Source organism: Neltuma alba, unplaced genomic scaffold (genome assembly GCF_004799145.2).
Source record: "Neltuma alba isolate B1F8T4 unplaced genomic scaffold, ASM479914v2 tig00010894_pilon, whole genome shotgun sequence".
In the NCBI taxonomy this organism is placed as follows: Eukaryota; Viridiplantae; Streptophyta; class Magnoliopsida; order Fabales; family Fabaceae; genus Neltuma; species Neltuma alba.
In genome coordinates this window covers 19,842-45,084 of record NW_021635679.1, presented here as the reverse complement: position 1 = coordinate 45,084, position 25,243 = coordinate 19,842, and the positions used below count along the sequence as shown (strand labels likewise).

The 25,243-nt window shown below is 38.6% G+C and overlaps 1 protein-coding gene across 1 annotated transcript; it reads right to left on the bottom strand.

Annotated features, from left to right (window-relative positions):
- Positions 1 to 27: 27 nt before the first annotated feature.
- On the bottom strand, positions 28 to 24,883 carry LOC114759760 (quinone oxidoreductase 1). Its single transcript, XM_028949001.1, has 5 exons — positions 24,631 to 24,883; positions 23,462 to 23,603; positions 10,049 to 10,275; positions 8,089 to 8,346; positions 28 to 550 (listed from the first exon to the last, which is right to left on the bottom strand). The coding sequence occupies exons 1-5, from the start codon at positions 24,877 to 24,879 to the stop codon at positions 245 to 247; spliced, it is 1,182 nt and encodes a 393-aa protein (XP_028804834.1). The 5' UTR covers positions 24,880 to 24,883; the 3' UTR covers positions 28 to 244.
- Positions 24,884 to 25,243: the final 360 nt, after the last annotated feature.

Sequence of the window (25,243 nt, the reverse complement as noted above, 5' to 3'; positions counted from 1 at the left end):
TGTGAGATGATTACCTTAATGCGTCTATTAATGTTGGCAAAAAGAAAAATGTATATATTACTGAAACCAACCGAAGGAGTAGGCCTTCATAACATCAACTAAATCCAAGCTCGTTCTTCTCCAAAAATAGCATTAAGGATGAATTTAAAAATCACATGAACACAATAGTGAGACCATATTTACAATGACAAGCATACATTCTTAAGAAAAGCAACAGTAGTACAGCGGAAGGTTCAAAACATATTTAGGGTATGAGCACAATAGAACCTGATGTCTTCCTGCTCTCCAGGTCTGCATGTGCTCTGGCTGCCTCCGACAATGAGTATGTGTGGTTGACTCTCACCTTCAAGACGCCTGAAGCCACGCTAGCAAATACTTCTCCAGCTGCCTCTAATAGTTCATCCCGAGTCACAACATATTGAAATAGGGTGGGCCGGGTCAAGAAGAGCGACTTTGTAGCCAGTGCAGATAAGGGGACTGGGTCAGGTGTGCCTGAGGACTGACCAAAGCTTACCATATACCCTCTCAGCTTTAAGCATGCCAATGATCCCTTCACAAAAATCATAACATCCCATTTAATCACAAAAGCCAATGAAGATGATGGATGTAAACGGCCTGAAGTTGAAGCGCCTATTTTCGTTGTTTTATGTTTATAATACATTTTCTTTTAAATAAAAGCATAGATTCTTAAAATCCAAATTCTGCATCCATATAGAATAGAGAGAAAAAAGAAAACCCAATTTTGCACCACAAATGAAGCATAGATACTGAGACATATACAACACATGGCACAACAATAACTCTGCAACAGACCCTATATCATGTTTCGATGTGATTTAAATTATTATTTTATAAGAATACAATAGAACTCCAGATTTTAATTATCAATGTATCATAGGTATTACCTAAAAGGTATGTATCTTCCATCGTGATAACATCGGACCTTGAAAACAAGGCCAAGAGAGGAGGAATAAGGGCAAAAAGAGGAATGCAGTGAGGGAAACTAATGCATTCATTTTTTATTTTTTTATTTATTTTTTTTGGGGGGGTGGGTGGTTTTGTTAACACCTTCCTACCCAAGTAGTAAGATGAGTATCGACAAGCAACTTTTGCCTTGGTTTGTGATGGGTACCTAAGTGGGATAAGGAACCCTTCCCCAATATCTAGCTGTTGAGGTGGGAGAACCAACCCACTTAAATATCCCATTAAGCATCCCATTCTTTTCAATGTGATTGGCCCCCCATGTAAAGCCAACGGTGGCACTTCACTCGACATCTTACTGGTCAGAACCCTCCATGAGTAACCCTCTCCGAAACCACAAACAACCTAGCTCTAATACCAATTGATGGGTACCTAAATGGGATGGGAAACCTTATCCCAAAAGCTAGCTGTTGAGGTGGAAGAACCAACCCACTTAAACACTCCATTGAGCATCTCATTCTACTCAATGTGAGACCTAGTATTTCATACTACCAAGTCCCCATCAATCTACTAAAGCATTGGGAAAAGCAGGTGAGTATATCATTAATGGTGCAAAAGTGAATGTGAAAGGAGGGCTGGAGCAGGCACTGGGGTTAGTGAATGAGTATTGGAGATCACACGAGATGAGGAAGGAAGAAGAGTAAGGAGAAGGATGTCAGAAGGAACTTGGTGCGCAATTTACCATAAGTTGGAGATTCCAAGGTGAAAATAGATGAAGCCTACTACTATAGAAGTTTGGAAGAAGTATAGGCTTGATAGCCAGAGATGATAAGGGTTTGTTTTTGAGTGGCTTTAGGTGGAATGTGGTATCTATCTTTTCCTTCATTACTGAATGGCCGACTGTCTGAAATGGCCAGATGGCAGAAGGATTGTGATTGTGAAGGAGTACCAAGTATAAGTCATATGCAGTGAGTTTGTGGAATTGAATTAATCTGATTTTATGTTATTAATATTTATTTTAGTGGTTAGTTAAGTGCAACACATGTTTAGGAGCAAGCGGAGTCTTTTATGATTATCTACTGAGTCAAGTGTTTTATTTTAAAAATGTTTATTAAATATGCTCAGGTCTGTTATTTTCTGAAGTCGTGCTATTGGGTCTAAATTCGAGGAGTCAAATAAGGATGCACTAGGTTGTTACTGTGGGAAAGTGGGCTGGCTATTAGCGGCCCATGAACCAGTATTTTACCCTAAATCTCCTAGATCATTTAATCATAAATGCTGTATTCCAGGATCATTTAATCATAAATGCTGTAACGGTCAGATTGAGATAAAATCTGATCATATCTGATTATTATCCTATCCCATGATTCTAGGAGCTATTTAGGGAAACCAAATCAGATCTATAATAATTAGGAATATTCTCCCCCATCCTATAAATCATGTAAAATGCTATTCAGTAAAATATATTGTGAATCATTCAGAAACACTAATATGGTATCAGAGCACTGATCTGAAAATATTCTCAATGGCGTTCAAAGCTGCTCTTCTACAGCCACGCGCCTTCACTGCTGAGGGCAGCAACTCCAATCCCTCACAGCAAGGGACGACAACCCTAGTCCCTCAGTCTGATGCGTTCTCCCAATTCCCGGTTACCCATCGCCTAAATGGGCATAATTACCTACAATGGTCCAGATACGTGTTGATGTTTGTTCGGGGACGGAATAAGGAGACCTATCTTACTAAAGCTCCACCAGCGTCCACGGACTCCCAGTTTGCAACATGGTGTGCGGAAAACAACCTAGTAATGGCATGGCTTATTAACTCCATGACCGCTGATATAGGAGAAAACTACCTTCTTGCCACCACAGCCAAAGAAATCTGGGATTCTGCTAAAGCTACCTATTCTGTCACTGAAAACACAGCAGCTTTGTTTCAGGTTAAGCGACAACTCCATGACCTAACCAAAGGTGATCAAACTATTACCCAATATTATACTGCTCTAATGAAACTTTGGCAGCAAATAGACCTCTATGAGATCCATGAATGGCCCAGCACTGCAGCAGCCATGTATTACAAAAAACTAGTGGATCAAGAACGCTGCTATAAGTTTCTTCTTGGTCTTGATGATTCCTATGAGGATGTGCAAGCAAGAATCATGAGTCTCAAGCCACTTCCATCACTACTTGAAGCATTCAACACTGTTAAATTTGAGGAAAGCCGAAAGGTATTAATCACTGCCTCTAATATTTCTTCTACTTCAACTAACTCCTCTATTCTCGCTGTCAGTGGCCCACAAAGTGATCCCACAGCAAAAAGGGGTAATAAGTGGTGTGACCACTGTCACAAGAGTGGTCACACTCGAGAAGTGTGCTGGAAGCTGCATGGCAAGCCTCCAAACAACAAACCTAGGGGCAAACCTGGCAGCAAGGGAATGCTAGTAGGCGTTAACTCTAATGAAACCATTAGTCATGATGAGTTGCTGTTACTACGCAAATTTTTGGATAAGCACCTGCCCTCTACTCCTGACAGTGAGAACACTACCCCTTCTGTCACTCTAGCCCATGCAGGTACTGCTCTCACTCATGTTTTTCATAGCCTGACTACATCTAAAAATCTATGGATTATAGATTCTGGCGCAACCCATCACATTACTGGATTTAAGGAATTATTTTCTGACTTTAGTAATTTTTCCATACACAAAACTGTGGAAGTTGCAAATGGGCAATTTGCTCAAGTCAGGGGCTCGGGAACTATGATCATTACTCCTAATATAACTCTGCATAATGTCTTATATGTTCCTGAGATTGAATGCAGCTTGCTCTCAGTACAACAGGTGGCTGAAAAACTTCACTGTCTTGTTACTTTTGATAACACTAGCTGTGTTTTTCAGGACTTGGCATTAGGGAAGAAGATTGGCGCTGCTAAAGTATGGAATGGCCTTTACTATATACAAGGGTCCTCCCTACAAAAATCTATTTGTCACTCTGTCTTATCCCCTATGCCCATTGATGAAATAATGTCGTGGCATTCTAGATTAGGCCACCTTAGTCTACGCTATATGCAAGTTTTATTTCCAAATATTAATAATACTGCTATTGCTGAATTTCATTGTGACACTTGCTATTTTGCCAAACAAGTTCGAAATACTTATTCTTCTCACCCATATAATCCTTCTCATCCCTTTTACCTTATACATAGTGATGTTTGGGGGCCATCTAAATCTGAAACTAATTCCAAAGCTCGTTGGTTTGTAACCTTTATTGATGACCACACAAGATTAACTTGGGTTTTTCTAATGAAAGATAAATCTGAGGTTTTTTCGCTCTTTCAAAATTTCTATACCTTTATTAAAAATCAATTCCAAACCTCTATCCAGATTTTGCGAACTGATAATGGCAAAGAGTATTTAAATTCCTCTTTTACAAATTTTTTAGCCACTAATGGTATCCATCATCAAACCTCTTGCACCTACAATCCACAGCAAAATGGCATCTCTGAAACAAAAAATAGGCACCTACTTGAAGTAGCTAGAGCCCTCATGTTTGAAACAAATGTTCCTTCAAGATTTTGGGGAGATGCTATACTTACTGCTACACATTTAATAAATCGCATGCCCTCCAAAGTCCTAAAATTCAAAACTCCTCTCCAGACACTTCTTGAGCATTTTCCCAACTCTGCCCTCTTTACCTCCTTACCTAAAAAGGTATTTGGTTGCACTGCTTTTGTTTACAATGAACATGGGGGGAAACTGGATCCTAGAGCTATAAAATGCATTTTTCTTGGCTACTCTTCAAACCAAAAGGGATATAAATGCTACTCTCCCACCACTAACCGAATCTATATTACTATGAATGTGAGATTTGTTGAAACACAGCCATATTATCACAAATCACCTATTCAGGGGGAGAATCAGGGAAGTAATTGGATAATTTGTGATCACTCTAACAAGCAAACAGAACCTTTAACCTACACAAACCCTTCCATGCCTCTAGATATACATATTACCCCACCATCTATACCTGCCACATCTCCAGAACCTCAACACAGCCTCCAAAATAGCCCAGAAAGGACTGACCAAACCCCAACCAGACCTGAAAACTACCCAAACAGGCCTGTACCTCAAAACAGAAACTTCTTTGAACCCCTAAACTCTATTTCTGATCAAGATATGACTGAAAACTCGATAGAATCACCTACTCACAGCGAAGAACAGCAAAACACTGAACAAAGGCCCACAACTAATCCAACACAGAATCATGATTCTGCACCTCAACCTAGTCCTGAAGATCTCCATTGGCCCATTGCTTTAAGAAAAGGTAAAAGGAGCTGTACTCAGCATCCTATCAGTAAGTATGTGTCTTATGCTAAGCTCTCTCCTCATCTAAAGACTTTTGTAGCTAACGTAGAAAATGTGAAAATTCCTAAGAATTTCAATGAGGCTATTTCAGATCCAAATTGGAAGCGAGCCATCGAAGAGGAATTAAGAGCTCTACATAAGAATAGAACCTGGAAAATTACAAATCTGCCTAAAGGTAAGACAATGGTAAGTAGTAAATGGGTATTCACAGTAAAATATAATCCAGATGGGAGTATAAATAAATATAAGGCTCGGTTAGTTGCTAGAGGGTTTACTCAAACCTATGGCATAGATTATCAAGAAACCTTTGCTCCTGTAGCAAAACTCAACACTGTGAATGTACTATTGTCTATTGCTGCAAACTTAGACTGGTCTTTACATCAACTTGATATTAAAAATGCCTTCCTAAATGGAGATCTAGAAGAAGAAGTTTATATGGAAATCCCTTTGGGGATGAGAAATTCAAAAAACTGTGGGAAAGTTTGCAGGTTATACAAATCTTTGTATGGACTAAAACAGTCCCCCAGAGCTTGGTTTGAGAAATTCTCCCAAGCAATTAAGGGACAAGGCTACAAACAATGTCAAGCTGATGATACACTATTTATTAAGCACTATGATGACAAACTAACAGCTCTCATTGTATATGTTGATGATATAGTATTGACAGGTAATGATGAAAAAGAAATTGCAAGGCTGAAGGAAAATTTAGCAACAAAGTTCGAAATAAAAGACCTGGGCCCACTACGATATTTCCTTGGGATGAAAGTGGCACGAACAAAAAGGGGGATAAGTGTATCCCAACGAAAATACACACTGGACCTCCTAAAGGAAACAGGGATGCTAGGATCTCGGCCAGCCAACACCCCAATGGAACTAAACCAAAAGCTGACAATAAAACCCGATGGAGAAGCAGTAAACAAAGAAAGGTATCAAAGGCTAGTGGGGAAGCTCATCTACCTATCCCACACTAGGCCTGATATTTGTTATCCTGTTAGTGTAGTAAGCCAATTCTCAAGCAGTCCCCAAAAGGAACATATGGTAGCAGTTTACAGAATCTTAAGATATCTGAAAAAGACTCCAGGACAAGGACTATTCTTTGCAAAAGGTGACTCTAGAGAAGTGGAACTCTTCACAGATGCTGACTGGGCAGGCTCTAAAAGGGATAGACGGTCCACCACTGGTTATTGCTCCTACGTATGGGGAAACTTAGTAACTTGGAGAAGCAAGAAGCAACCGGTAGTTTCAAGAAGCTCAGCAGAATCAGAATATAGGGCTTTAGCTCTAGGTATTTGTGAGGGGATATGGCTTGTAAGGCTTCTTAAGGAGTTAAAGATGGAAGGCAAGGTACCAACAAAGGTGTGGTGTGATAATCTCTCAGCAATAAAAATTGCCAACAATCCTGTACATCATGATCGCACAAAGCACGTGGAAATAGATCGTCACTTCATCAAAGAAAAGATTGACAATAAAGTGATTGACCTAGCCTACATACCCTCAAGATATCAGATTGCAGACGTGATGACAAAGTCCTTAACTCAAGAAAAATTTGAAGGTTTCAAAAACAAGCTAGGAATGATCAACATCTATTCACCAGCTTGAGGGGAGTGTGGGAAAGTGGGCTGGCTATTAGCGGCCCATGAACCAGTATTTTACCCTAAATCTCCTAGATCATTTAATCATAAATGCTGTATTCCAGGATCATTTAATCATAAATGCTGTAACGGTCAGATTGAGATAAAATCTGATCATATCTGATTATTATCCTATCCCATGATTCTAGGAGCTATTTAGGGAAACCAAATCAGATCTATAATAATTAGGAATATTCTCCCCCATCCTATAAATCATGTAAAATGCTATTCAGTAAAATATATTGTGAATCATTCAGAAACACTAATAGTTACAATGATCCCAACATCCAGTCTAATATTGTTCGAGTCAGCGTCCACAATCTTAGGGGTTATCTAGATTTTATAAGCTTATTCCAAATGTATTCTAGCCCTTTAAATAGGCGGGTCATCTGTTGAGAAATAAACAAATTACTTAATAATTGTACCCAAAAAAATCATTTAATAATTGGAGACTTTCCTATTATTGGCTATTGAGATTAGTAGAGTGAGATTCTTGCTTTGCTTACTCTTAGTAGAAAAATTTATCTTTGGCTATACGTGAGTTGTGAGTGAGATATTTACCTCAACTTCATAGTAGATTATTTTCTGCCTTTAATTTTTCCATCACTCCGGTTCTTATAAGATTGAGATCGATTGTGAAAGAATTATTCACCAGATTGTGCAGCAAATATGCTGAAGGGTGTGAATGGCAGTAAATGACATTTTGCAGGAATGAGACCAGGCAGAGATTTCTCTCCATCCTAGGTGTCCCCCGAGGGTAATAAAGCTGCAGACTGGATTGCCGCTCAAGCAAGGGGGGCACAGACAGAACCACTAACGCTTTTGCTTTCTTTGTCGCTACAGGACCTCGCTGAAGCAAGTGCTGCTAATAGATGAAGTTGCTGACAAGGCAGGAGTTGGAGCTGAAGACTATGATTTGTTTTAGTTTGATTTCTTCTTTATAAGTTGCATGATAGGCTTGTTTTGCCTTTCGTGTTTCTCTTACAGTTTGTACTAATAGACTCCCCCCCGGGGGGGTTTATGAAACCTATTAGTGAGTAATTGGCTTGTTTCGGTTCAACAAAATTAGAAAAAACAAAAAAATTTCATTGACAAGAAGAGGAAAAAAAAAATAGTAGGCAAATATCAAATAATAAAATTTCATTCGAATTGAAAGTAGAATAACAGTTGGGGTATTACCTCAAATGTGTCCTTCCCTACAGAATCATAGACCACATCAACTCCATTGCCAGAAGTAACTTCATTGACACAAGCGACAAAGTCCCCTTCTGTATAAATAATAACATGATGACATCCATCCTCCTTGGCTTGAGCTGCCTTCTCCTTGTTTGATACAAGCCCTATAACAGTTGCACCAAGAGCATTTGCCCATTGACACAATAGAGACCCAACTCCACCAGCTGCAGCATGGACAAGAACTGTGTGACCAGGTTCAACCTGTTAAAATTTTTTCAATCAATGTGTGTCATATCATCATTAAAGCTGGGGCAAAATTATGAATAAATACAAGGCCTTTGCAAAAGCTTGCATTTCCAATAACAAGATATTAGGGGCAAAATGGAAGTATCAAAAATATGTAGTTGTAGCAACAATCTTATCAGGTGATTTAGTTCATTTCATAACGATACATGAAGGAATCATTGACAGGAGCTTATGCATCCTGTTGGGGTTTATTAATGATACGGTCTTTGAAGATCTACTTCTCCTCAATCATCTTTAAAAAATAAAGCCTCCCACTCTAGTCATAAATGGTAGTGCTGTAACACACGCATAGTTCCACTGATGGAAAGGAAAAAAAGGATTATGGTTAAGTTGATATGCTAATTACACAATTGACTAGTTTTTTGGTTTGCTATTTTTGTGGATGTCAATTCAAGGATAAACCAAACAAGGAGAACTTAAGCTCTGAATAGAATTTGAAAATTACATTATGATGACCTGGGGTAAAAGGTTGTTCTTTAAGAAAGGGACCATATGATAGGAACAAGTTTACTCAATGTACACTGAGAGCATGTATGTAATTGAACTATTGAAAGGTATTCTACCCGTGTTAGGGAACCTAGCTACATCGAGGGGCAAGAAGCAACTTGCTGAAGCTGAATCCGATACTTGGCAGATGTGATTGATGAAGCTTCTCAGCTAGCTCAAAATCAAAGTTGTTTTGCCTATGATGGATTTGCTTTCTGGGCCAAGTTTTACCTAATGGATTATTGCAATAACTTGCAGTGCCAAAAATCTATCCATTATGGAAGGACTAAACATAGATTGAAAAACATTTTATTAAAGAGGAGATGGAATTAAGTATATCAGAACTGAGTCACATTCCAACCAATCCTCAAGTGGCAGATGTGCAAAGAAAGAATAACACTTCAGTCGAAATAGAGTTGAGCTCCAGCAAACACAATTAACATATACTCTCTACTCCTTAACTTGAAGGGAAGTGCATGCTATGTTTTTCTAGTAACACCAATGGTCCTCTGTTAATCTGTTTAGATTATTCAGACCAATCTTTTTGTTGAATGACGTTATGGGCCTGGCCCATGACGTATGTCCATTGCTCATGTATTAGGATCCCAACATCGTTGTCATTTGATTGTTTGATTTTAGCATTAATCCATAGGATACAAAGGGATATAATCAGATCAGAATCTGATTTTATTTGATTCCTGTAACCCTATTTTTCCTATACATGAAACCTGCTTATGAAGCTAATAAAGTATGAAAAAGCATAGCAATATTTTTCCTTTGCAAAATTACTTTTTTCCCTGCTCAGTTAACTTTCAAATATTAGTATATCTCAAGATTTGTAATCCATATATGAGAGGAGTTAGATTGGCTAACGGTTCTTCCCAACATCTCTTTATCTGAGATGGCTCTTTGTTTCTGTGAACAGCACATTGAAAAAGGGGAGAAATTGTCCCTTTTTTCTTTTTCCCCATACTTATCTAAACTACCTGATGCCCCAAAAAAAATAATAATAAATAAAAAAATAACAAAGCTAGTGTAGGACCAAAAGGGTTTTAAATCTAGGTGATTATATCTCGTATGTAACTTATTGTTGACTAGCACAAAAGAAAAGGATGCAAAATGAGAGGTCCTTGCTTAAGCTAAAATGTCATTAGATAATATATAAGCCTACCTTGAAACAACGTCGAACTAGAAAATGAGCAGTCATGCCCTTTAGTAAGATAGCTGCCCCAATAACTGGATCAATAGAAGCAGGCACAGGGACTACTTTATATGCAGGAAGAAGCTGCTCTTCAGCATATGAGCCCATTGGTTGACCGGCATAAGCTACAACATCTCCAACCTTCCTACCAGTTAGCCCAGGACCCACAGCTGTCACAACCCCCACGGCCTCCATACCTGTCACATTAAAAAGTGGAAGAAATGCAATGCATTATATCTCAGTTTAGTCCTAAACAGGAAGTTAAGGACCCCATCATCAACAGCTATTAAGAATGTCTACTTCTCAGCTTAGAGGATATTCATTCATGTTGTTCTTTAAAAATAAAAAGAAACACAATAATAAGGAGGGAGGAGGGGTTGGGACACCAAATAGATAAGGCAGACGCACCAATAGATTATTATATTTTTAAGCCATGCTAGTAAAATATCTCGAAACGGCAATAACAAAGAAATTGAGAACAAATGTTAATATATTGTTTTTCATCAGCAAGAAGCAAAACGCATATATGGATTTCTTTTTATCTTCAAAAGGCAATGATTGGATGTATTAGCAGTCAGCAATCAGTATGAACTTCATAAGATTTTCAAAGTGGAAATGATGGTGAGGGATGGTTTAATGCGCATAAGCATCAGTTGCTCCAGATGCATTTCAACTAGATATTAGCTTCATAATCCCTCACTTCCTTTTCTGGTTCCCCCTCAACAGGGAATTTCTTTCACTTTACAGGATAGATCCTTACTTAAAGATTGAGATAGAAAAGAAGGGCAGTTATAAACAAGAGAGTAAGGAGAAGCTGGATGGAACGAAGGTTTGACGGAATTAAGGCAATTGCATTCTTTGTTGGCCGTGTGATTATTTATTAGCCCCTTACTTTCTATCTTATTCTCTCACTCTCTCTCTCTCAAGGTTTTGAAGTCAAGTCAAGGATCGTAGAACCACTTGCTGTTGGAAGAATGATAGATATTGTGGAGAATTTAACCCCAAGCTTGAAATTAAAAAAAATAAGAGAGTTAAATTCCAATATCAGATCAGAAATGGGTTTTTCTCAAATCTCTAGCCTTGCAAAGCAAAGTCATATCTAAGATAGGCTATGGCTCGCTCAGTCACTCTCTTCCTTGCAAGTTGCCAAAGAATCTGGTAAAGTGGGCAAGAGCATTTCTTCTTATATATAGTACAGGCGGCTTGAATTTGCCAATAAAGATTTTTGCTAAAAGAGAGAATATGATCGCTGCTTCCATCCCGCTCTTTTGTCCAATATATATTTCTTTTGAATTTTTTTAATGATTAAATGCTTCTTCAACCCAGTTTCCACCACTGTTGAATCACAAATTAGCTCCCTAAAAGTCAAAGATTAAGACCAGTCATCTTGCATACTTTCTCAAACATAAATATATATACTAACAGACATCAGCAAGCATAAGCATAAAAAAGATCCTGAAAACAACACTACGTAGGCCTTTTAACAAATATAATATAGAACTCCACAAGTTAACAATCCCCTATAATCTTGTTTACTTCAATAACAGTAAGTGAATGTTCATCCTTAAACACCTCAAAAAAGTAATCAATGAAAGTAGACAGTGTCAGTGTCACCGTCCTGCTATGATCAACATGGAATTTTATGACATTTTATTGTCTTTAATGGGGTGAACTCCATTAATCTTAGATAATTATAAGCATGTGTTATTACACCTTTAACTGCGATTTTTGCAGATCAAAAGTTGGGAAATAGGCTAAATTCTGGAAATGATCAAAAAGGACGGGATTCTGAGTGGGCACAAAGGGACCAGCTGGAATTAATGATGCAAAAGACCCCAGAGCATGAAACACAGCAGTGAAAGGAACATTGAAAACTCGGAGCAGAACCTCAAGGCATGATCTGAAAATTGGTTGAGTAATTCGTTGAATAGCATCGGAGAAACTACCATTTTGGGATACTTTATCATTCTCTAACCACATTGAGACCATCACTGATTCATTCACTCACTAGGAATTGCACACTCACAGCCACTGGACCTGCATTCTCTCCAACACACTTCCTTACTTCACCGATTCATCCCTTTTTTCTCTGTCTGCAATGGAGGTCCGCAATGGAGGTCCTGAAGATTCATCTTGGTAGAGCTTCCTTAGTCTCCATGAGCAGCTAAATCTCCATGTTCCTAAGAGGTATGACCAAGCCGGAACCATGATAGGATACCTAACAGATTTAGGTTGACCTATTCAAGAAAGAGTAAACGTGGCAGGACTGAATCAGATATGGAATAGCTGTTTTCATGTTTTTTAATATTTTTATTATTATTTTCTGTTATGCAAAGTTTCTGTTGGAAGCGGGCCTAAGTCTCAAGCCCACTTAACCCTAATTTACTCTCCTACCTTAGTGCAGTAGCCACAAGACTTCACTCTAATATTCTTTTAATTAGTTTTTTATTGTTGCATTATCTTAGGGATATCAGATTATTATTTTCAGTTTTATCTCTTATTATTTTATTTAGATAGATACCATATGATATGGGAAACTCTCTCCCTCTCCTATATGCATCGGTTTCTTGAATGAAATAAAGCGAACAGCGCTGCGTTTTCACATGGTATCAGAGCGGCGCCCTCCATGTTGTTCAAGTCAGCGCTAATCAGCCAAACCAGAACCTTCACTACTGTCGGGGACGAAAACCAGTCACCACCGGAGATAGAAGAGGGTTCAAGAAGGATGGCCGACTCTAGGAAGGGTGTGAACCAGACCATTACAGCTGGTTCTGTGTCTGACTCCTCTTCTCAAATCATGATTTCCCATAAATTGAATGGGAACAATTTACTTCAATGGTCAAGAAATGTCCTTATGTTCGTACGCGATAAGGACAAGGAGAGATATCTCACCTGGAATCCTAAACCTCCCGCCGCCGATAGCTTGCAGTATTTAGCTTGGTGTGCAAAAGACAGTAATGACCTGGCTGGTTCACTCAATGACTACAGAAATCAGTGAGAACTACCTACTTGCTACTTCTGCTAGAGAAATTTGGGAATCAGCAAAACGTGCATACTCTGTCCGAGAAAATACAGCAGCCATCTGTCAGGTCAAGCGACAATTACGACACCTGACTCAAGGAGAGAAATCTGTGACACAGTACTTCAATGCTCTTATGCGCTCATGGCAGCAAATAGGTTTGTACGAGGTTCACCAATGGACGTGTCAAAAGGATGAGGTATATTGTAAACAATATATTGAATGTGAACGCTGTCATGTTTTTCTACTTAGGTTGTCAGATGTGTATGAAGATGTTCGTGGGAGAATTATGGGGATTAAACTTTTCCCATCTCTAGATGACGCCTTCAACATGATTAAATATGAGGAAAGGCGCAAGGCACTAATTCAGGGTCCTTCAAATGTTGCTCCTCTACCAACGATTGAAACCTCAGCTATGGTAACTCGTAGCAATTCTAGGGTTGAGCATGTAACCCGAAACCCGGCCACCCACTTGCAACCCGGCGAAATTGGGCCTGTTTGGTCCCGCCCAAAAAAGAAAACAAACGGGCGGGCTTACAAATTAAATGGGCGGGCTATGGGCACAAGCACGGGCTACCTGTACCCGCCCATTTAATTTTTTTTTTTTAAATTGAAGAAAATGACACATTGATAACCCCAAGCCCAGTCCTGCAGTCCAATAATTGAAAGCCCAGTCCGAGTGAGTGTCCGTGTACCGTGTCTGTCTCTGCGGCTCCGCCTCTGGTCTAAAAGACTGAAACTCTGAAATCTGAATGTTTGTGGTCTGAACCGCTTCACGCCTTCACTCTCTCGAATCTCGATCTCTCGGTCTCCGATCTCTCACTCTCTCCTCTCTAATCTCGTCTTCGTCGGTCTCCCAGCTCTCGCACTCCCAGACTCCCGCTAAGCTGAGCCTAAGTAAATCACTGAATCCTTAATCCTAATCGGCTGATCCCCTCGAGTCGACCTCGAATCCTCGCCCTGAACCTGATCTCTAATATAAATCTCGACTTTCCTCGAGTCGGTCACCATTGGCACTCACCGTCACTCGGTCTCTGTCTCCTCTGATCCGGTGATCCCCTCGAGTCCTCACCAGTCGACTCCTCCTCGCCTCGGTCAGACGGTCACTCACTCGCTCAGTGTCTGTCTCCAACTCCAGACTCCTGTCGACCTCGAGTCCTCGCCTACTCGGTGACTCTCACTTGGTGTCTCTGTCTCCAATTCCATGTCCTGAAGTCATAGACCCAACTCCCAAGTCCCAACTGAATCTACTCGGTCTCCATTCTCCACTGCACAGCCTCGCCTCTCCCTCACCCACTTGCTCTGCTGCTAATCTTTCAATCTCTCTCGCCGATTCCAGGCTCCCAACTGGCCAACTCGACAGCTCGATCTCTCTGAGTAGTCTCTATCTCTCACGAAGGATCACCGTCACCAGTCTCTGCCTCCCAAGTCCCAACTCGATCGCAGTCACACAGCCTCTCACTCGGTAATTGAAGAAATAATACTTAGTAGTTACTAGTTAGATTTGTTGTCTCTCCCAGCCTCCCAACTCGACTAGGCTAGTGGATTTTTTGGCTGTCTGCTGTTATTATATGCTATATGTATGAGTGCATTTGTTGCCAATAGATTTAAGTATTTAACTACAATGATTAGCTAATAATCTTGTCATGCAGCTCGGTGGAGGCACTTTGGTGCCAAGTAGGTGGATCATATTTTTTTCTCAGTAAAGATATTGTTTCATTTGGGGTCTTTTAGCTCAGTTTAACCACGTATCATTCTATAGGTATACTGACATGCATGCGGACTACTCTGGCAAAGGATTTGATCAGCTTTTAGATGTTATTAACAAGATAAAGCATAATCCTGATGTTATATATAACTATTAGTCTGTTATTGAAACAATTTGTGTGCACACCGCATTTGCAATATATAATTGATATTGCAATTTTCTTTTTGGTCTCTGTGTGTGCATTTTGACAAACATCGGTCTTCTTGCAATTTTGTTTGTTGATGATTTTGTGTTCTATATTCATTTCATAATGAGTGAGTTTGATTACGTTTAAGTGAAAAACTGAAAATTGGTTTGGTTTTGGAAAAATTGGGAAAGTATTATTATTTTTATTTCTCCTATTATTATTGTTGTTAAATTTGATTTGGATTGAGAAGAAAATTGAAGAATGGCACAAAGTCAGCAAGACAATATCAAAGCTAAGACTGTTGTAGAGGAAAGTGTGGAAGGTCCAACTGAAAACCCAAGTACTGTTGTTCAACATGCTAAAAATAATAATGAGAGACAAGATGCTGAAGAAGTAGCACCACCAACGAAAAGGAAAAGGCAGCTAACATCTGATATTTGGAATCATTTTACAAGATTGCCATTAACCCAAACCAAAGGGAAACATAGGGCGAAGTGTAATTATTGTGGCATAGATTATGCAAGTCATCCAACTAAAACTGAGACAAAACAATTGTGGCGGCATTTTGAAAAGTGTCCCAAGAACCCAAACAAAGCAAGCAAGTCACAAACCATGTTGACTGCTATGTCTTCTCAATCATCTCAATCGTATCGCTTGTTCAACCAAGAAAGATGTAGAAAGGCTCTTGTAAGGTTCATCATAAAGGATGAATTGCCTTTTCGAGTTTTGGAAGGGGAGGGTCTAAAAGAACTTTTGCAAGAGTTTGAACCTAGGTTTCAGATGCCTTCACGATGGCTAGGGATTGCTACCAGTTGTATTTGGAGGAATAAAACGTTTGAAAAGATATTTCAAGCGATCTAAATGCCGTGTGTCCCTTACCACTGATTGTTGGACTTCAATACAAAACTCCAACTATATGTGTTTGACTGCACATTGGATTGATGAGAATTGGATTTTACAAAAAAGGATTTTAAATTTCTGTCATTGAAAATCACAAAGGGGATACAATTGGCAAACAAATTGAGGATTGTTTATTCAACTGGGGCCTTGAAAAAGTCTTCACAATTACAGTTGACAATGCTTCTTCTAATGACACTGCAATTGCCTATCTGAAGAAACGGTTGAAGAGTTGGAATGGTCTAATATGTGATGGAGAGTTTTTGCAAATGCGGTGTGCAGCTCATATTTTGAATTTGATTGTTGGTGAAGGTCTAAAGGAAATGAATAAGTCTATTGTACTTATTCGGCATGCATTTAAATTTGTTAGATCTTCTCCAGCTAGGCTACAGAGGTTCAAGGAGCTTGTTGAAAAGGAAAAAATTGATTCGAAGAGTTTGCTGACTTTGGATTGCCCCACGAGGTATTATTTGCACTATAATTGTATTATTTTCATATTATGTCAATTTTCACTTGATAATTCTTAATTGTTTATTTCTTATTTGTCATGTGATTAGGTGGAATTCAACTTATCTGATGTTGGAAAATGCTGTCAAGTTCATCAAAGTCTTTGATAGGATGGAAGAAGAAGATCAAGATTACAAGGATTACTTTAAGAAAAAGGTTAAACTGTTTTCAAACCAACAGGGTGTTGTCTTAAGTTATGATGATGACGACGATGATGCTGATGTCATTGACACAACATTAGTAAGGGCCACAGCTAAACCACCTACTGCATATGATTGGAGTGTGGCTAAAGAGTTTCTTATGTTTTTGAGGTTGTTCTACACTAAGACCCTCAAATTTTCTGGATCAAATTTTGTAACAACAAGCACATGCTTTCAACATATAGTTGCAATTCAGACTCACCATCGAAGTGCAGCTAATGAGTACTCTCTCATAAGTGACATGGCAAGGAGAATGCAGACAAAGTATGATAAGTACTGGGGAAAAGCAGAAAAAATGAATCCGTTGTTGATCATAGCAATGATCCTTGATCCTAGATTCAAGATGACATATATCAAGATTGCTTTTACAGGCATTTTTCCTGAACCTACAAAACGAGAAGCCATGTTGAAAAAGACTATGGATGTCTTGTATCGATTGTATGATCACTATTTTACTGGTGTTACTGAGCTTGATCATGGTGAAGCATCTAAATCTCAATCAACAGCGGATCAACAGCAAGTACATGATAGTGTTGGAACTGGGGATGATGACATTGACATGTTATTTCATGATGATACTGATTCTACATTTCAAAAGTTCCTGGCCACTGCAGACACCATCATTAATGCAGAGAAAATTTCTGAAGTAGATGAATACCTTCAAGCAGATTTAGGTGGTTTTCGTGATCCAAAATTTGATGTCTTGACATGGTGGAAAGTGAATGCTTCCAAGTATAAAGTTTTGAGTGTAATGGCACGTGACTTGTTGGCTGCACCAATCTCTACAGTATCTTCTGAATCAGTTTTTAGTACTGAGAGTCAAGTACTGGATAATTTCAGGAGCTCTTCATCTGCAAAGATGGTTGAGGCACTCATATGTGCTCAAAATTGGCTATGTAGTAGTACTCCAAGACTCAATGACCTTGAACTAGATAATTTTATTGAGAGTGCAAATGTCATTACTGGTATTTTAACCTTCAATAATATTTTCAATTTATATTGTTTTATCTTGTTATTAAATATTAATGAATTGATTTTTTTTTAATTTGTTTTGTAGAGCAAGAGTCATTGGTTCCAAGTACAGCCACTTCCTCAAGTAACTCTGAAGGAGAAGCTCATGATTATGGCGGTGATGATGATGATGAGTGATTGATGATGATTTGATGATGATTGATGAGTGATTAATCCTTTACAATTTTATATTTGTGGTTGTCCTCTTTTGAAGATTGAACCCTTAAGCATTAGAAATTTGTGATGGTTTCTGATTGTATGGACTATGGAGTTTAGATTTTGATTAATGGTATTATGATTTTCATCTATTTTGAATTCGAACAGCCCCTGATTGTTAAACGGGTTCCCCATAACCCATTTAAGCCCGCCCACTTAACCCAGCCCATTTAGGGACGGGCTTAAACAGGTTATGTACGGGTACAGCCCACCCCGTACCCGTTAATGCATAAACGGGCGGGCTGCGGGTTTGGGGCAGGGCTGCCCAAACCGCCCGTTGCTCTGGCCTAAGCAATTCAGAGGGCTACCAAGAAGGGAAAAAAAGGTGTGATCATTGTAACAAAAATGGTCATACACGTGATTTCTACTGGAAACTTCATGGTAAGCCTACAAACATGAAGCAACGACCAAAGGGAGATAGAGACAGCAAGGGTATGATGACTAGCAGTGCTACAGACAGTGACATGCTAAACCCTGATGAACTCACTATTCTGCGCAAAATTCTTGATAAGTATTCTTAAGAGAAACCTAGTGGAACAACAACTCCATCGGTTACTTTAGCCCACGTAGGTACTGCATTTTTCACAGCATTCAAAATTCACTCAAAGAACACATGGGTAGTCGATTCGGGGGCTACAGACCATGTTACAGGTTTTAAAGAATTATTCACCAAATTTACAACTTATTCAGAGCACCCACGGGTTCAGGTTGCAAATAATACTTATGCAAAGGTTATGGGTTCAGGCACTGTTGTTGTTTCAGCAAACATAACCTTATCTAATGTGCTCTATGTGCCAGACATTAAATGTAATTTACTGTCTGTAAAATGTATAGCCTATCAAGTAAAGTGCCTTGCTATCTTTAACCAATTTCACTGTGATTTTCAAGACTTGGCTTTGGGGAAGGTGATTGGCAAGGCTAAGGAGTGTAATGGGCTCTATTATCTACAAGGCAACTCAACCACTAAAGGGTCCGTGGCAAATTCCATCTCAGCTTTTACTTCTGTCTCCTCTATGTCTCACGAAGACACTATGTTATGGCATTCTAGACTAGGTCATCCAAACTTTGATTATATGAAAATTTTGTTTCCCAATTCCATGAAGAAAGATTTCACATTTCATTGTGACACTTGTCAATTTGCCAAGCAAACCCGAAATTCTTATCTACCTAATCCTTATACACCTACCCAACCTTTTGCCCTCGTCCATAGTGATGTTTCGGGCCCATCTAAAGTTGAAACTAATTCCAAGGCTAAATGGTTTGTTACTTTTATTGATGATCACACTCGGTTCACATGGCTTTTCTTAATGAAAGAAAAATCGGAAGTGTTCACTATTTTTAAAAAATTTTATGCCTTTATCCAAACTCAATTTCAAAATTCCATTAAAGTTCTTTCGAAGTGACAATGGGAAAGAATATATCAATTCAAATTTTCAATCTTTTCTCATTGAAAAAGGCATACATCATCAAAGATCGTGTGTACATACCCCTCAACAAAACGGAGTGGCAGAGAGGAAAAACAAACATCTGTTGGAAGTGGCAAGAGCTCTTTTACTTGACAAAAATGTTCCAAATAATTTTTGGGGAGATGCTATTCTGACTGCTTCCTATCTCATTAATAGGTTGCCTTCAAAAATTTTACAATTTCATATGCCTCTACAAAAATTTTTGGACCATTTTCCTCATTCTCACCTTATTAACCCACTACCAACACGTGTCTTTGGTTGTGTAGCATTTGTATTTGATGACAGTGGTGGAAAATTAGATCCTGGGTCTATCAAATGTATTTTTCTGGGTTATTCCCCTACTAAAAAGGGATATAAATGCTACTCTCCAGCCACTAAACGTATATATGTCACTATGAATGTTAAATTTGTTGAGTCTCTACCATTCTACCCCAAATTACCCATTCAGGGGGAGAGTGATAGTGAACGGGTTAATTTGTGCTCTGAGGGTGATCATTTAAGTAAAAGGCAGCAAACACAGCAAACAAATATCCCTATGGTTGGGTCCCCATCATCACCCACTATCTCATATCTTGATACTGGTCCTATTTCTACACCTCCAGCATCTATTCCTACACCTCCAGTAGTAGAACACTCAGATCCAGATCCTGAAATACAGATTCCTGAACCAAACATACCTGAGAACCAAACAGAATTGATATCTACTCTTCCTCATAGTCCAGGTCTAGAATCGCAAGTAAATGAACAAAGGGAGAATCAGATGGAACAGACGAGAGACAGTGAAGATTCCATTACACTTCCAAGGCCAAGTCATGAAACTCAACCCGAGGCTAATCCTGGAGATCTTCAGTAGCCAATTGCTCTAAGAAAAGGGAAAAGGAGTTGTACTAGACATCCTATAAGCAGGTATGTATCTTATGACAAACTCACTCCTACATTTAAAGCTTTTGTGACAGCTGTGGATAATGAGGAGATACCTAGAACATTTGATGAGGCTATGACTAATCCACATTGGAAATTAGCTATTGAGGAAGGATTAAATGCTCTAGCTATGAACCAAACTTGGGAAATTGTTGATCTACCTTGAGGAAAGTCTGTTGTGGGAAGCAAATGGGTGTTTCCTAAAAAATATAATCCTGATGGGAGTACTAATAAGTACAAGGCTAGACTAGTTGCAAGAGGTTTTACTCAAACCTATGGCATTGACTAGCAGGAAACCTTTGCCCCAATTGCCAAATTTCATACTATAAATGTGTTGTTATTTCTTGCTGCAAATCTAGATTGGCTATTACGCGAAGATGTCAAAAATGCATTCCTAAATGGGAACTTGGAAGAAGAAGTGTACATGGAAATACCCTTAGGGCTACAGAGCTTAGAACATCCAACCAAGGCATGTAGGCTTCGCAAGTCTCTATATGGGTTGAAACAGTCACCTAGAGCCTGGTTTGGAAGGTTTACCCGTGCAGTCAAAGGGTTTGGATACCAGCAGATCATACCTTGTTTGTTAAACACTCTAACCAGAAAATGACCGTGTTAATTGTGCATGTGGATGATATAGTATTAACAAGTAATGATGTTGAGGAAATTGCAGAACTGAAGAAAAAATTGGCTACAGAATTTGAGATTAAGGATATTGGAAATTTGAGGTACTTAGTGGGTCTCAAAGAAAATATACCCTAGATCTACTAAAGGAAACTGGGATGCTAGGGGCAAGACCTGCTAAAACTCCTATGGAACTTAATTATAACTTGAAGTGAAGCCAGATGGAAAGGCCATTAATAAGGAAAGATATCAAAAGCTGGTGGGAAAATTGATTTACTTATTTCACACTAGACCAGATATATCCTTTGCTGTAGGGGTTGTAAGTCAATTTGCCAGCAATCCTCAAAAGGAACATATGGAGGCTGTATACCGAATTCTAAGGTACACAAAAACCACTCCTAGCAGTGGTTTATTCTTCTCTAAAAATAACCGAAAGAATGTGGAAATATACACTGATGCAAACAAAATTCCGGGCACTAAGAAGGATATTGAAGTATACACAGACGCTGATTGGGCAGGTGCAATTAATGATAGGCGCTCTACCACAGGATATTGTACTTTTGTTTGGGGCAATCTGGTGACTTGGAGAAGTAAAAAACAACCTGTGGTGTCAAGGAGCTCTGCTGAATCTGAATATAGGGCTCTAGCTCTTGGGATTTGTGAAGGAGTTTGGGTAGTATGACTACTAAAAGAGCTTGGTATAGAAGTATCACCGGTTAAAATGTGGTGTGATAGTATGGCTGCTCTCAAGATAGCTAATAACCCAATTCAACATGTCCGTACAAAACATGTTGAGATTGACAGACATTTCACTAAGGAGAAGATTGATGCTAAGGTGATAGATCTCTCCTACATTGCTTCTAGGAAGCAAATAGCAGATATGATGACTAAACCACTGGGAATGATCAACATCTATTTGCCAGCTTGAGGGGGAGTGTTGGAAGCGGGCCTAAGTCTCAAGCCCACTTAACCCTAATTTACTCTCCTACCTTAGTGCAACAACCACAAGACTTCACTCTAATATTCTTTTAATTAGTTTTTTATTGTTGCATTATCTTAAGGATATCAGATTATTATTTCCGGTTTTATCTCTTATAATTTTATTTAGATAGATACGATATGATATGGGAAACTCTCTCCCTCTCCTATATGTATCGGTTTCTTGAATGAAATAAAGCAAACAGCGCTGCGTTTTCACAGTTTCAGTTGAGAAATAAGTGGGATACCCACTTTAACGTTTTAGTTAGTTCCAGATTTCTGAGCTGGTTGTTATCTTTGAATTATCAACATATTTCCTCTCTGTAATTCATTATAAAAAGGTTTATTGGCCTCCAGAATAAGATACGTCATTTTTCAGAGAGTATATTCATACTGGAGATTCTCCTTGGTCTTTTAGAGAGTGTTTGTGAGATACCTACAATTCTTTCTATCAGAATTTCCCTTCAATACCTTTTGTTCCTACCTATATTTATTATCGAATTCTGGTTCCTATCAAACCACCATCCTGAAAGGGGAGTCCATCTATGTCTTAGATTCATATTCGTTTTGTCTAGTTGTACTTTCAAGTATGGAGTTAGACTAGATTCAGATTGTGCTCTTGGAGGATATTGTGTATTTGGATTTGATTGTGAGGCATCCCTTGGTGAATTCCTTGATTTAGAGTAGGTTTGGTTGAATTCTCATGGCTGGTTTAACACTTGTTTGCAACTGAACGAATTGTTATATGGTAAATTGGCTGAAGATATCGTGGGAATTCTCGGCCCATCTGTTCTTAAGAATGCATACATTCTTCTAAATGCAATTGGCTCCATTACTTTACTAGGTTATGAAGGTTATGTCACCACTCTTGGGAAGATCCATCCATTGTTGCCAACACTTGCATCTCTGTCATTTACACTCTCACTAATTTTAAAAAAAAAAAAAAAAAAGAGACGTACAGACATTAGGTAGAATGGTTACGATAATTCAGATAGGAACACTCAATGTTACATCCACAAGATAATTTTGCAGCACTCGCATTGACTAAGGATCTAAGACACTTAGGATCCTTGAGAGATCAACACTTTTGTGGACTAACTGCATTAACTAGGGTTACTAAATTTGACCCCCAATGGCAAGGAGATTGACAATTCCAAATTCAATTTTGAGAAAAGAATACATACATTTGCAAGGCAATTAGAGTACTAGTCTTGGGTTTGTATAACTTCGACATAACATCAAGTATTTAAAAATTAGAAGTGAGTAAATGGCTTTAAAAATTTAACTATCAGATTTTAATGATCTTCACAGCATTCCCCATGGGGAGAGTAATGGAACTAGGTTATGAAAAGTACTCCACTATCCAGATAAAACAACCAAACTGTCCACTAGAAATTCAAGTGATAAACTAGTTGCCATGACAACTATACATGTACGTATTCTTTCTTTGAATAAATTCATTTCAGAGTATTATTATAAACTCCAAATTTCTACAAATCCCAAGGAGGAACTTGACCAAGCATAATACTTAAGCCACTGCCAGCATAATGAGACAAATTTCCTCTATCCATCTTTTTTCCCTTTCCTTCCAATAAGAACTAGAAATATTAAAGAGCTGAACAACCCCACAAAACAAAATTAGACTAGCAAACCTGGAGTGAAGGGCAACGATGGTGCTTTGTAAACTCCTTTCCGAAAGTAGACATCAATAAAATTAACCCCAACAGCTTTGTTCCTCACACGAATCTCACCTTCTTTTGGTTCTCCAATGTCCACATCATCCCACTTTAGGACCTACTATCATTATGCATCATCAAAATATCAAAATAATGAAGTAAGACCGAAGAAATCGGACCACAACATTGCCAAACAAAAACAGTTTAGGAATGTGTATACGTAAAGAAACAGCAAATGATTTTGGGGGGGGGGGGATATTCAAACATCTGCAGAGTTAGACTATTTACACGAAAGAAATACAGAAATGATTCCTTCTACTTTTTCGTCTTAACGAAAGATGACATAATTCTAGTTATAACCGGAACACTATCGAATTTAAAAACAAAAAACTAGTAGAAAGATCGCAGGAGACAATACTGCAACAGACATAAAATGAAAGGAGAAAAACACATAATAACATTTGAAGATATAAGGAATTTAATAAGAGATGGTTATGTGAAAAAATTTTAAAAACCCTTCAATGATTATTACCTTCTTCAAAAGAGAAACTAAAAAATTAAAACCTTTACTCAACAATTAAGTCAGCAGATGCCTCTTTAGATAAATTGAGGAAGAAAAACACACAAATACTCAATGATCAGTGGCATGTGGAAAAGAATGTGAGTTTAAATATATCATTAGAAAAAAAAATGCAATAAAATTCAAGGATTTTTTTTGGGGGGGGGGGGGGCACATTATTTGACAGGAGTATCTAAAATATTTAGAAGACCCAATTTGGTTCTGAACTGTAAAGTTACATGAACTTCCATGTTAGTATTGAAAAATGAAAATCTCAATGAAACAAAACTTCTTTCTTTAACATAGAGATTTTATAAATTGTTCCCATTGTACAGGACCGACTGGACAACTCGTGATGACTTTGACCGTGCATTACGGTGACTGTATCGGGCTCATTTGCCCTCCCCTCCCCTCCCCTCCCCTCCAACCAAACCCTAAAAGAAGGAAAAGGAAAGACATAAATATGGACCATCTCAAGAAACCGGAATTCGTATTCATCACAAAATGGCTACCCTATAATCCAACTATTAACCATACACAATCAAGAAAAAAGCGATCAATAAGCAGACAAGTCAAATGGAGAAACCTCATGCCCTCCCAGCTCATGAACTCTGACAGCTTTGACCATTTTCGGCGGCGAAAGACAAGCTTCTGCAGTAAGCGTTCTGAGAGATGGTTTAACGGCGGCAGGAACTGATAAAATTAAAGACCGCGATAAATGGAGGTAGCAAAGGCTATTTGTATCTCTGAGATTCCGCGAAACAAATTTGGAATTTTGAGGAAAGTGGAACTTGGGAATCGGCTGTGCCGGTGAAGTTGGTAGAAGAGGCGGCATTCTATGGGTGTGGATAGAGCCGGGTATCACGGCCGGCTATTCAGGGCTGGCGGGCTTAAGGACCGGCCCTTCAGGGCTGGCGGGTTTAAAAGGGCCTGCCCTCCAGGGTTGAAATTTTAAAAATACCCTAATTTCTTAGGCCCGGCCCTTAAACTACAGGGTCAGGGCCGGCCCGCGAGCTTTTGGCCCGTTTAAGAAAAAATACTATTTTTTATATTTATCATATTTTTTTATAAAAATATAAAAATAAACCAATGAAATTAGTAATAAAAGACATAAATATGAATAAAATTAAGTCACAAATATAAAATATTATCATATATAAATATTCATCAACATCTAAGAACATCTAAAACATTCATTA

Bases quoted from the DNA above. Each gene is read 5' to 3' on its own strand.
- LOC114759760 (XM_028949001.1), bottom strand. From the start codon at position 24,879: ATGCCGCCTCTTCTACCAACTTCACCGGCACAGCCGATTCCCAAGTTC. The intron at 23,604-24,630 runs GTTTCTCCATTT...TAATGATAGTAG, and splicing joins ATGAGCTGGGAGGGCATGAG to GTCCTAAAGTGGGATGATGT. The intron at 551-8,088 runs GTAATACCCCAA...ATTTTTGTGAAG, and splicing joins TAGGGAAGGACACATTTGAG to GGATCATTGGCATGCTTAAA.